This window comes from Rhinolophus sinicus, chromosome 6 (genome assembly GCF_057876585.1).
Source record: "Rhinolophus sinicus isolate RSI-liver-muscle chromosome 6, RSI-T2T, whole genome shotgun sequence".
Taxonomy (NCBI): Eukaryota; Metazoa; Chordata; class Mammalia; order Chiroptera; family Rhinolophidae; genus Rhinolophus; species Rhinolophus sinicus.
In genome coordinates this window covers 61336332-61350519 of record NC_142506.1, presented here as the reverse complement: position 1 = coordinate 61350519, position 14188 = coordinate 61336332, and the positions used below count along the sequence as shown (strand labels likewise).

Sequence of the window (14188 nt, the reverse complement as noted above, 5' to 3'; positions counted from 1 at the left end):
TGCACACACTCACACACTCTCTCACACACACACTCACACACACACACACACACAACACAGCCAAGGCTGACATTCTTGGGGAAAAGGCTCACAGAAGGGCAAAGGTATATAGCTTTTCTATACTGAAGTTTGGGATCCAAAATTATTTCAAATTCTCTTCATGGTGATGAAAAAGCTCCATTCTTTAACACACACACACACACACCCTACTGCTACCACTTCAAAGCACAAGTACTTGCAAGTTAATCGTTCTGTTTTGTGTGGGATGACTTGAATATTTATTTTCCCAAATAACTAGGTTACGTCTGAGCTTTCACAGACTAAATTTGATACGTGTAATCCTGCATTACACAGCTATTTTTATGTACAAAATATATAATGTACTGTACCAGAAATCCTGAGTTCAGCTGAGTAATGCACCCTTTCAAAAAGAAAACTCAGCAGTTACTTTTTTTTTTAAAGAATTCACTTCTCCGTGTGTTTAAATAGTGATTTTAAATTGCTCTGTATTCTATAGAAAACTGTTTCTCTGATGCCTGAAGTCTCCAGCTGCCACACAATTTATATCTCTTTCCTCTGCTCTTTGTTTTTCAGCCATTTTCCCTGAATGTCAAAGTCAATTTAGTGCATTTCACTTTGCTGAATAAATCAGAGGCGAAATCCTTGCTAAAAGTGAAAATTTGATTTGCTAAAAGGAGCTTAGGGCAACTATTAATCAATATATCCAGAGTGTCAAAGCCAAGGCCAGGATAGACATGCATTCATTTGGAGATTGGCTGAGGCAGATAAAGGGGGACGCAGGGGAAAAAGTGCCACTAGGCCACCAAAGGGAGGTGGGATTTGGGTTGGAGAGAGGGTCAAAAAAGGAGCCAAGTGAGAAACAAAATATGTGGACATCAGATTCTGTTCTTCTTCCTCCGATTCTTTTAGAGGTGCACAAAAAATGTTAATTAAGTATGGAAGCATATATGCATTATACTAATTATACTAGTTTTCGTATAACAATTTTCTCACAAGACATGAAAACCATTCTCTCTTTAACTCATGAAGCAGCCGTGAGAAGAACCTAAAACTCAGAGGTAACAGCTCCATTCACAAACAGAATTCCAAAACAGCAAGATAGGAACTGGGCTAGGTCTATAAAATACCAATAATTTGATCTTCCTCAGGTAGATTTTGGGCTATTTCAGGCTTCTGGAAGATCATGATATATAGTAAACTGAATGACGGGACTTACCCTATCACCTTATCATTCAAAGAAGCTTAGCACTTACCAAGACCTTGCCTGAAAATGATATCACAGTTTAAGACCCAGTACAAATAGAAACCTTCAACACTCAGGAACGTAACATATTTTCAAAAAGTATTGGGTTATCTTTCTTTATGTGAGTTGACTCAAAAGCTATGATTTTAATCTTTTCAAAAGGCAGTTCCAATCATATGGCTCAGTTTAAACTTTCAATGGCTCCCTGTCGCTTTCAGTATAAAATGTTATTTCCTTAGCATGAAATTTAAAATCTTTCACGACGGGGCCGCTGCCTGTGTCTCCAGCCTCATGCTATACTTTTGACCATGTATTCCTTTCATCCGCCCATGTGATTCTGGGTGAGAGAACTACATCACCACCCTCATCCCTGGGTTATGGCTGTCAGTTCATCTTTCTGAATCACCCACTATGCTGTGAGGGTCTTAAAAGCAGAACCTGTGTTGTACTGATTTGAAGATGTGTCCTCCGTTTCCTTTTTTAAGTTATTCTCCTTTCCTTTAATCTTTCATTTTGTAATCGTATGGAAGACAATATTTGAGAACAGGACAAGTGTGTTACATTTGCCTAGATGTGTTCTGAAAAGCAGGTAGGTAACGTGGAACAAGTGACAAAGAATGTGGGGGAAGTGGGTGACGAGTGGGAAGAAAGAGATATGGAAGTTACTGGTAAAAAGTCATCGAAGGTAAATATTCTATGGGTTCATGGACTATTTCTAATAGTGTGAGTCCCACCTACAGGATACCTACGGATTGTTGTAAACGTCAAATAAAAGTTTGTAAAAGTGCTTTGTAAACGAAGAACTACACAGATGTGTGTTATTCCTGCATTTAAGCTTAATCCCATGAAAAAGGAGATGGCCACATAGACGCACATGCATGCATATATATTTATGTAGACACAGATGCATGAGTTAGGGTAAATAGCACACCATGTGAATCTTTCATATTTCCCCTAGTACCAAACACAGTGTTAGGTACATAGCAGACACTCAGATGCTTAAATTATATTCACGGTTGCTACGAAGTTATGATTCCTCTTTGATCAGAGGTATCCAATGGCATGCCTATGTATGGATGCCTGTGTATATTTTTGGGACACATAGTAACTGAGCAGAAGTAATGCTGGTATAGAGCTCACAAGAGCACAGGTAATTCAGCATGGAGACAGAACAGTGACTTAGGTCACAGGCAGTGGCACCGCATATGAAGACATCTCTGTATCTTGAAGAACATTTCAGTGTCTCTGGAAGCCTCTTGAGGGCTCTGTCTAGGAAACCTGGCAACTTGTGTATTGGTCTATACGTTTTCTTTTCTAGCAAGGGTAGCTGTGGAAAACGACCGAGTCCTTAGGAGATACTTCCGAGTATTTTTTTCACAACCATATTTAAGTTAAATACTTCCCAACTTGGTGGTTTCTATTTCCATATCACGGTTGTGATTTCATTGAGTTATTTTAGGTTTGGCCAAAGAGGAGTGACTAAATTATTTAGATGCTAATGATCCTGCCCACCTAGGACAAAATGATGACAATAGCCATACAATAATCCTCCCGGTTAAATAAGCTCACCCCCTCCCTATCACAACCAATATTCATTCTGAATATTTTTTGAAATGGCTTTGATGAACAGTAACTTTTTGGATAACTTGATTTTAATTGCCACAAAATGACAATATGTGCAGTATCTTAGAAACTAAAATGAACACTAAATATTTTACATTTAGGTCATGCTTTACAACTTGCAAATTAATGAAACATATGTGTTTAACTTGCATGTGTATTTTTTCCTTATTTGGTTTCCATAGTACAACTAAAGGCTACAACAATTAAGTAACTTAGAAAAAATTACTCAAACAAGTACAAATCGGGTTTTTAGATTTGACTTTCAAAATCATTCTACCCTTATAAATCACAAGCATAGGCACACAGGTATACAATGACCAGGTCCATTAAATATAACCTCCAAATACTTGGTAATTGAATACACTTATAATTTGAGTGGTATTATCACGTGCCAAGGCTTTGGTCTTAAATTTACATTTTCTCCACTTATCTAAAAGACTCAACTATTTCATAGTTCTGAAATCATTAACCTACATGTGCAATGGAAAAATTAATGCTGAGAAAAGAAGCTGTATCCGCTTTAATTCATTCATAGCAAAATAGAAATTACAGCTACATGTAAATTAATTTACAGGGTGGGGTAGTGAGTGGAGCCTCACAGCCAATGCACAGTCCTGTGCTACACATATTTTTAATCAACTGATCAATAAAACATTTATCCAGTGCCAAAGATACAGATCCAAAACAGAGCATGAGGTGCTATTTACATATAACTCTCTCTGTCAACAATGCCCTCTTTCCTGTACATCAAACCATACTTACACACTTATACATGGAAACATATTTTGTGTTACAAATGGGAACGTAATTTTACAGTAATTATTCCCATCACATTTTTTTGTGCTTTTGCACGTATCATAATCACGTAATGGTGCTACCAATTTAAGATATGCAACGAGCATTTAAAAAATGAAACTCCCACAACTTTGGTTTGGGGAATGATATAATCTTAAAAAATGGTCTCTACATAAAAATGCATTAAAACATATGATGTAAATTAAAGCAATATCATTAGCAATAAATGTTCAAAATATTCTTGGGTATTCTCCCACAAAATTTATATCCTAATGTAGAAATAGTTTATCCATGTTCTTTAGAGACTTATGTTATTTCTAGAAAAGTCTAAACACTTCTTTTGAAAAAAATATAATAAACCAACTCAATAAGTAATTTTTGATACATTCTTCTAACTAAATGTTTTCACAAAAAATGTTTCAGTGTAAATGGAAAATACTGGCTTCTATACTTTAGATTTCTGTTTCTAATGTGAATAACTATATGTAAAGTCTATTTTATCACATTATCTTCCTAGTGTGGTTTTCTTTTAGAGTTTAGTATTACCTGCCTTCACTTTATATGAAGCAAAATTGTAATTTTTTTGTTTGATGTCATTACAATAGACATAATTTTTAAAATGTAACTAAGAGACCCCAAATTTGAGCAGAGTGCATCTTCTTTAGTATATAGTTGTTTAATCTGTCATGTTAAAAGTAAACAAGCCTACCTAAAAATTTGCCATATTTGATAAAGTAAAAAAATCGTCTAAAATGCATCCATTCACTTAATTGTTCAAACACCTATTCTTTCAAAGTAAACTGTCTGAAAGATCCATACATATATTTAAGCCATTTATATAGGTCAGTTAATATGGGTTATGCTTTTTAAAGCACCATCTGACTAAGCACATTGTGCATTTTGCTAACCAAGTTACAGTACATAATAATATTTGAATCCACCACAAAGAACAATAATAGATCTGACTGCTGGGCTGATAATCATCTTATCACACCCTGTGAAACCTAGCTCTAATATTTGATGGAGCCTCCATTACTTGGCAGCCCATTCTGAAAAAGGCCAACAATGGAGAGAGAATGAAGTGGAGTGTGCAGTGCCTCCATATCTACATAAAAGAGATTAGAGGTGACAGCGTTCCATTTTACAGCTCAATCATATTGTGTTAGCATGCGCTTATCCGAGCGCGGACGAAATTGAAAGAGAAATAAAAAAGAGTCAGGCAGATAGGAACCAGAAAAGCGAGGCATGAGCAATTTCCAAGGATATAAAAGGATGCTAATGGCGGCGCCCTGTCATTCTTAAAAAGGGCTATTAGGGTACCATCATCTGTTCTGGTGCCCTTACGCTCCTCCAACTAAAGTCAAGCGTTTTCTAAAGCCTTTGTGATCTTTTTTTTTTTCTTCCTATAGATAAAGTATGGTCATGTTTCATAACAACACACTTTTCCATTTATATGATTTATTAAAGTAAGTGAACTAATTCTATTTACTGATAAAAAAAAAGGCCCACTCCATATGTATTTTTCTTCAATATTTTCTTTTGCTGCATTCTTCACTTTTTTTATATAGCAAAAGCAAGTATACAAAAAGTGCATCCCCAGTGGTGCAGAAAGACTACTGATCTCATCTTAGATGTTCAACTTAATTCTTAAAAAGTGTGTGTGTGTGGTGGGGGGGGGGGGGCGGTGAGAGAGAGAGAGAGAGAGAGAGAGAGAGAGAGAGAGAGAGAGACATTACACAGACAGAGCACAGGATCAAGAGAGGAAAGGCTTATAATTGTGTGTGTGTGTGTGTGTGTGTGTGTGTGTGTGTGTGTGTGTGTGTAGACATTTCACTAGTGTTACAAAACAAAGAGTTTTGAAGTTATCAGGGCTGGGACATGTTATCAAGAACACGATTTCACTTTTAGCAAGGAAGTAATGTGCCCTTAGTCTTCCTATTGTCTCGGTCCTTGTACCCCTCTCCCACCCTGCAGCTGTGCCCGACCTCCCAGAATCCAGGGTAGAGCAACACAGCATCCTTCTACCTCAAAACACTGTGTGCACAATTACTGTTAAAAAGGTAACAAGAATCCCAGGGAATTCTTGTTTTGCTAATCCCTTTCTGAAAAGCCAAGATACCCCTTGCTTTGAAAGCACCTTCCGGGTGTCAGGGAAACCACAGCTGTGAATCATCACTCCACAATGACCTCTTCTGGCATTTTCTATAGAGAGAGAATAACGTCAGTCCCCACCAATTCTAAGCCTCAGCTTAAGACTGAACACATAACCGTATAAGAATTGTTTCCACCACTGGAACCGCTGTTACTCATCATTATTTAAAGTTATTGTCTTCAGAAAAGTCACTGGAGGCCCTTTACTGGGACAAGTTCCTTTGTAAACTGACATTTCTACTTTGATGCACAATGGGACCCACAGATTCGGCACTGACTTTTGCTTACCAGAGAACACTGGAAGGAGGTGTTGAGTTTTATTGGTCCTTTTTATGGAATGTCTGTACAACACCCAAATCCTGACTTAACAAATCCCCAATCCAGGTGGAACTTGGGCAGAGTTCTCTGAGGTAATGGGTGGTTTGGAGTCACAGTGACACCGCGTTTCATGCTGTTGTGATTAATAACAATAGTATCACTATGACTTCGAAACAATTCTTTGGAGAACAATCAACCAGGGCACTGAAATATCCTGATTCAACTCCAGGAAGTAATGCTGAATGTATGCATTGAGCACATGGCATTTCCCTGGGAACGTGTGCACGTATTTTTACCTCTTTCTACCTCGAGTTTCCCTATCTTTGAATTAATGATAATAATAACTGATTCCTTGTTGTGAACAATGGTTCTCATTTGGGACAAGAGGCGCGGTTTTTCCCCCCAGAGGACATGTGGCAATATCTGAAGACATTTTTGTGTGTCACAACTCAAGGGTGCTACTGGGTAGAAGCCAAGAATTCTGCAAACTACCCCACCATGAACAGGACAGTACCCGAACAACAGATAATCTGGTTCCAAATATCAAGAGTGTCAAAGCTGAGAAGCACTTGGTAGTAATAATAGAATGATGCTATTTTAAATGTGTGAGCATACACCACTTGCCAAAAAAATATATACATTTTGGTCAACGTTGCTCAAGCAGTAGTTCGCCATCATCAGAAGTGTCTGGACGCTGATGGTAACCACTTTGAGCATCTCTTGTAATTGCAGTAGTGAGGTGTGACTTGTGTTCACCTTTTGTTATCGGTATATATTATTACAATTTCAATACAGTTTTCCTTTCTTAAAATGTGTATACATTTTTTTGCCACCCTCTGTGTATATACCGTGTTTCCCTGAAAACAAGACCTAACTGGAAAATAAGCCCTAGCATAATTTTTCAGGATGACATCCCCTGAATATAAGCCCTAATGCATCTTTTGGAGCAAAAACTAATATAAGGCCCACTCTTATTTTCAGAGAAACACATCATTGATTACCTAAAAAAATTGTGGACATTTCAACAAAAGTTAGCTTTGTTTCTTTCAGCTTTAAAACCCCACTTTCCTTCCAGATAAGTTTACACACATTGTTCAAGCCAATCTTTACTGTTCCCACTGCCACAATTCCCAAATGTCTTAACATCTTTTAGCATATCCTTTCTTTTTTTGCTTCTTCTAAAAGTCATACAGATGTGATTACAATCCAAATGCAGTTTCAACTATCCATATGATCAAATTCTCATCCTGGTTTTTTTTGTTGTTGTTTTTTGTGTCGTTTTTCTTTACAGGCAGTGACCCTTGTGTAGATATCTTCTGAAGAACACACTCCAGCTCACCTATTTAACTAGTTTTGACTTAATTTGGGGTACTTTATTAGCAAACAGTGTAAGACAAAGTAGCTGGTATAATACAGAGTGATGTTTAAATTAGTTTACAATTTGCTTGGCCTCATCTAGAACAGCACCGAACAAAGCCATTCAGAAATGTCAGCTGTGTTCCTAACCACTGTAACAAATTGTCGCCTGAACGCTGCACACCTAATGACTTCAAATTAGCCTCACTGCGATATCGCCTGACAGTTCGTTACGACTGTTAGCAACATAGCTGGCGTATCATGACCAATAAATTGGTTTCCGTGTGGGCTGGGAAAGGGACTTCCATCAATTTGATTAAAGAAATTACTGTAGCATTCAAAGCATAAAGACAAACTAGTTTAAGGAGACAGAAAGAAGTTAACTGTACCAGAAAAACATTGCTCATCGTTCAAAAACTTGTTCATAAACTATTTGGAGATTAAAATTCAGACAAACAAAAAAAAAATCATAATTCAAGTAGACTACTCAAGCTCTCAAAACTTGATCACAAAACTTGAGTGATCAGGCATATGCTTGATGTTACAGGATGGGTCAAGAAAGAACAGTAACAGGACATTTTAAAATATTACTTTTAAGTTACCATATGAGAAAACTTCTGATGTCAATTGAACAGTTCTTTTCATCACGTCTGTATAAATTCTTGGTAAATATCTCATTGTAAACCAAAGCAAAGCCTGTGACTGTGAATACAATTCCGTTTAAATGGCCAGCATGAACAATGAAATGAGTGATTCTTAAAAGGAAAAAAGGCCCATTAGACTGCTGCTGACAAAAACATGTTTGAACGCGAAAAGAAAAAGAGTAGAAGTATTTCCTTAGGAGAAGGGTCAGCATTTTAAAGGAGATAAAGAAATGGTTTGAAGAGTTATATTCTCTTTATCTTATGTTGCCCAGAATACCTTCATATATGAAAACACAATTAACAAGGGTTCAAGGTGGTACAGACACGAAAAGGTTTATGATTCTATGAGGGTCAGCCCAGCTCTAAATTATGATTAAAACACATGTAAAGGCTAAAAGAAAGCCTAATCAGAAAGTGTTGAATTTGCCTACCTGTACATATACAACCTAGGGAATTAATTGCAACCTTTTCTTTTCTTTCTTTCTTTTTTTTTTTTTTTTTCAGAACATGTACCTGGAATATGCTTCGCCCATCCAATGATAACCACCAGCTCCCGGTCGGCCAAGTCACACAGTGTCGTGAGGGCTTTGATGTCACTGTCGGGAATAGTCGGGTCGGGCATGGCATAGATCTTCTCCGGTTCAGCCACCAACAAATGTGAAACAATCTTGTTATCTGCAGGATCAGACGAGAGCACTACAAGATCACTAGTAGCATCATCCTTCTTTTACAAACCGTAAAGTATGTTGTGTTTGGAAAAACAATTCACATCGCTGACAACAGACCCGACCTAGTCTAGTGAGGGTGCAATGTATGCATGGGACACAGCGCACAGGCAAACTGGGAGCAAGACGAGCTGCTGCGGTCGGAACGGAATACGTTCCTTTCTTCCCTGCTCTGCCTGCCTTTGCTGGAAGGAAGCACCTGCCCGAGAATGGAATTCTTTCCAGCAAACAGATAAGAGAAGTTAGATGTTCTCTGGGTTCGCGCTTTGATTCTTAAGTGGGATTTGGGGAAGCCGCTTAAATACCCTACAACAGCTTTCAAATAAAAATCCACAGTAAACCACTGAACTCTAGAATATAATGTGGGAGGCAAAGAGCTACTAATGCCCGTTGTCATAATGGGCATGAAAGTCATTAATTATCTTAATTCCTTTAAAGAAGAGCAAAGGTCAGGGCCTTCTGCCTGGGTGAATTACTGACTATATAACTCCATCTCTGTGGGATGCATTAAATAGGAATTTCTTTCCTTTCTCCCCACCCCCACACACCCAACCAACCGATCTTCCAAATATAGCCAATAGCAGTTTTCAGAAAAATACCCCTACTTAAATGTTACAGCATTTTCTCTTTGGAGTGTCTACTTCTTTATTCCTCTATTTTCATCTGTTGTCTTTAGTTCATTCTCTGGTTCAGATTTATCTGTCTAAAATTTGTGATAGATGTTTTTAAAATCCTTCATAAAATAAACACTAGAGACAAATGGAAAGCATCACATCGAATGTGTTTTATTGCTCAGGGGCATGAGAGAGTTTATGGAAGGGGTTGTAAAGCCTTGCTAACAGAATGATTTGTCTTGTTGGCCCAAGTCTCAATTTCTGTGAGTAGCTTTAGATTTTATATTTTCTGCTAAGTGAGGACATAGAAATGGGTAGGAATAAACCCAAATATTTCAGTGTTCTATGCACCGTTACTCTAGAAAGCTAGGGCATGAAATGGGAGTTTTGTGAGCACAGCCAAAGTTGCTTCTGTGTTTACTAGATAATTTTCCTTTCACTATGAGTTTTTAACTTTTTAAACCAAAATGAAAGACTCCCTGACCTTGGAATTGAAAACATAGTATTCTTTTATTCTCTTTTAACACAATAACAAGGAGACTTATCCAAGCTATAATTAGCAATTTTCCTGACATATTTCAAAATGTTATTTGTATGGCTGCCATAGGAATTATATTTATTGCAAATAATCAACAGATAGCCATTCAGAAGCAGTGATATTCAATTATGATCACATTGAAAATGCAAATTTGGGAGGAAATATTCCCAAATACCATTTTGTAGGGGGAAAAAAAACAACATTAAATAGGGATTCTTTTTTTTTTTTTAATTTGCAGGCTCTGCAAAGAATGACATTTGTTTCTTGTATATGCTATAGAAACAACACCCTGTATTTTCAGTTACGCATGGAAAAGGTTCAACTATCATTGCTCTGACAATGCCACAAAACCTGTCAGCAACTACTAGATTCTCAAGATTAGAAGAAAATGCAAAAAGAAAAGGCACCAAAATGTAACCAAAGGAAATCCTGAGTTTGCTTCTTTTTAGTACAGGAAAAAAGCTACCTGTTTTACCCAAGTCAATGGATACTTGACTTGGGCTCAGAGAAACTGGGTTAAAGCTTAGAAATTCCTATCATTCAGAACATGGAATAGCCGGCAGCACGGTTTCTAGGTAAATCTTATTTAATGTTTCCCTAATTAGAATCAATAAAACTCAATTTTCATTCTTGGGCTTTTGTGGTATACAATCAGTCAGGGTCCAGAAATCTCCCCCAGCCACTTTCTCTGCAAAGCCTGTGCAGTCTCCTGACACTTATCTGACAGGATCTGAAAATTAAGTTTTATAAATGTTTGTTACAAAAACACACTAATTGGATGGACTCAGGAAAATTAACACAGAGGCCTTGAGATAATGAGTAATGATTTATTAGGGGTCTTCTTTATCTCAGACAAATGAAGCTCTCTGAAATTGCTGTAATCTCCTTAAAGATACTTGACAAGTCACTTCCCAATTTCTCAGGTTTGCACAGAAAACCATAGATGTTCCTCTACCAAAGTGGACTTAGAAATGGGCTGATGCTCATTTTTCTCTCAGTAGAGGAAATTATCAATGGGGATAGTCAATGTTTGTGTAAAATGAATGAGAAACGGGCGGTCTGTGTATTACTGAATCCAGGAAAACGAAACCTCTAGCAAAATTAAGCATTAGTGTTTATTGCATTTTATTGTATTATCAAAAAGTTTTTTTTTATTATAATGTGCAAAATCTGCTTAATGCCGTCCTAGATTGTATTTGCAGAATGCCAAACAGCTTATGCAGGCTGAGGAAAAGATGCCAGATTGGACAATTGAAGGTATAATCAACATAATGTTTTTTGGAAAGGCAAAAGGAAACTATGCCATATGTTCACTCAAGCTTTAATTTTATGTAAAACTGGTTGTTCTTCCTTTGACATAGCAAAAGTGTCCTTTCGTTTACAGTTCAGGGTCTGTTTTATTTATTTAACTCGTCCCCATATGCCCACATGTACGATGCACAGCAGCGACCCCTCCTGGAGAATCTGAATTAGAAGCGGACACGTTTTCCCTACTCTTGAATGTAGAGCAAAAATTACCTGCATCTTTTCTAGAACTGCTATAAGTGCAGCATCCTCCAGTGAGTACTGCTGGTGTCTTCTGAATCTAAGACAGCTAAATGTGAGAACTGTTTCCACGACGGCACTTCCCAGGGCCTAACATGAACTCTTTGCATAAACATCCTAAAATGCTAGCTAGCTCTGTTGCACGACAGCCATGAACTGAGTTTTCAGAAAATGGGATACAGTGATTGCCTCAATCTATATTTCAGCTCTTTTTAGTTAATGACAAAGAGAATGGGGCTTGCATTTTAGCAACGGGCTCGTCATCCTTCAAATTGCAACCTGGCATTATAAAACCATGGGCTCTTTAAAAACAATTCATACTGCCCATAAGGGCACCTGAGATGGAACCATCAACCTATGCTTGTTATTAGTAGGGCCCATTCTTGTTTTAATCTATTGCAAGCAAGTGTGTTAACCTCCTATAGCTCCAAATTAATGAAGCTCCTAATGTATTTTCATTGGGAGGTTGAGCAGTCAAAGTCATTTAGTTAGTGAAAACTACAAAAATCACTTTCTTGTGAAATCTGAAACGAACAGCTCCAATGAACTAATGATCACAGTATGATCCATTTTATGTACCTCTGAAAATAAAGATAACCAGTAAATGTAAAATTCGCACTGTATGAGCTACCCCTTAATATGCTTATGCTTCCACAAAATGACTAGGGGGAAAAAACAGGTAAGAGGAAAAAAAATAGGGGAAAAAAAGATCATTAGCTGAATTGCTACTGCTCCTCAAAGGTAATCCTAGGAAATGGAGTCACGGCCCCTCAAAAACAAGCTTTCTCGGAGTCAGTAGCGATGGGCATTCCAAAACTGGATGCACACAGAGCTGGGCAGCCAGACATGTCTGCTGTACTCACATGGCTTTTTGGCTGGCTGAACCAGCTGAGGGTTCAGGTATGGGCTGTTCTCCGCGTCTATTCTGCGTTTGTACTTCTGCCGACCGCCACGTACTCTGTCCAGACGCACCCCTGTAGGCAAAGACAGTTTACTGTTGAGATACTTATCTTTGAGATCAATTAAATACATAGAGAGTATTACCCATGGGTGCTAGGGAGACAGAGAGAAGGCAGAATGAGTCAGGGGTATTAGAGGAATATAAAAAAAGTGGTGGCTAAACCAAGATTGGCAGTGGTTGGAAACCATATCGGGCAGGGGACAACAAACCCAAAATATATTTTATGTAAGGCCATCAAAGTCACATTTACACATCAAAGAAAAGGCATGTTTTCATGTGAATTAATACAGAGACACTGTTTCTCAAAGACAATGGCAATTTGTATCCTCTTTATCGATGACCCCTAGAAGCTCACTGTGTAGGCTCCGGTAGACCAGTAGACCAGCTACTCAACCCTGTGCAGTCTACTAAAGGAGTCAACAAGGACCTCTGGAATTGAATTGCACTGAAAGCACCTACATGCCGTGGAAAGCCGGAATTATACTACACCAGATGAGATGCAAGGATTGTTCCATATTTTCATGTCCCAGAAGGAGAATGTTATTTACATTCTGGCACACAATCGTATGCTCTTTCAAATGAGAGAATACTGCGAGCAAGTTTAGACTGAACACAGGAGAGAAAGAGGGGCTTCCTGAAAGAACTCAGAAGGCCAGGATGTTAAAGCAGGGGTACATTAGTAAAGCAGCACTGAAGGATGAAGCTAGGAAGAAGGCACGCGTGGACTGGCTTTAATAAAACTTTATTCCAAAGAGTGATAGACTGGGTCAAGATTCAGGGAGTTTTTGCTGGCAGTGGATTTAAAAGATTAAGGAAAGAGCCGAAGGAAAAGAAAGGGATTAAAAATCAAGAAACGTTCATTTATATGGGGGACCAGTGGGGAAGAGCTTTTTAATAACCTGGTTTCCAGTCTGTAATTGTAAAGTTTAGAACACGACCATGCAAATCTGTATCAAATAAAAAGCGAGGGAGAAAAAGTGAGGTGAGAGCTTCTTTTTGCAGTGTTAGGTTGTATCTTACTTAATAAAACACTGTAACACTATCCATTAATAAATTCAACCAAGTAATTCATTGCACGTATTTTAGCATTTCTCAAACTATTTAGAACATAGATTTGGTTTAACAGCAGCATCAATATTATTTTACTGAAGGGTTTCTCAGAGCTTTTAATATGCAAATGACCTCTATAAAACTCTGGGAGGGAGGTATAGCCTATGTAAGGTTTTGCAAACCAAGTTAACCAAAGATCCTGTGTTTGGAATATTTATTAATATCATGTGAGCTGTGGGTTATCTCAGTTATATGAAACAGTTTGGAAATGTTGATATACATGTATGTGAATCCTGGAGGTGAATATATGTACTCAAAGGTTAAAGATTAATCCACAAAATAAAGAAAAACACAATTTTTCACATTATCTTAATAATACTACTTTAAGAGTTGGTTATCTTTTAGTGAAACACACAAGCATATACTTGGTCTAGGTAAAGCCTGACATCTCATACTGAAACATCGGAGCAGAGTTTAAATGAAATCAGGAGGACCCTTGAAGAGCAATGAAGTAGGTTTAGACAAACAAATACCAAAAAATAAAGAAATTAGGTAGTGTCTAAGTATGCACTGAAAATTACACTGCATATGAATCACAAAGAAG

At 37.7% G+C, this 14188-nt stretch overlaps 1 protein-coding gene across 13 annotated transcripts in view; it reads right to left on the bottom strand.

The window, feature by feature from the left end:
- ESRRG (estrogen related receptor gamma) overlaps positions 1-14188 on the bottom strand; it is a 549788-nt gene that overhangs the window by 49725 nt on the left and 485875 nt on the right. For all 13 annotated transcript variants that reach the window (XM_019743279.3, XM_088799145.1, XM_088799143.1 and 10 more), the window contains 2 exons: positions 12437-12547; positions 8665-8826 (listed from right to left, as the gene is read on the bottom strand). In XM_019743279.3, coding sequence (XP_019598838.1) covers positions 8665-8826; positions 12437-12547 — 273 coding nt within the window. The remainder of the gene's footprint in view (positions 1-8664; positions 8827-12436; positions 12548-14188) is intronic.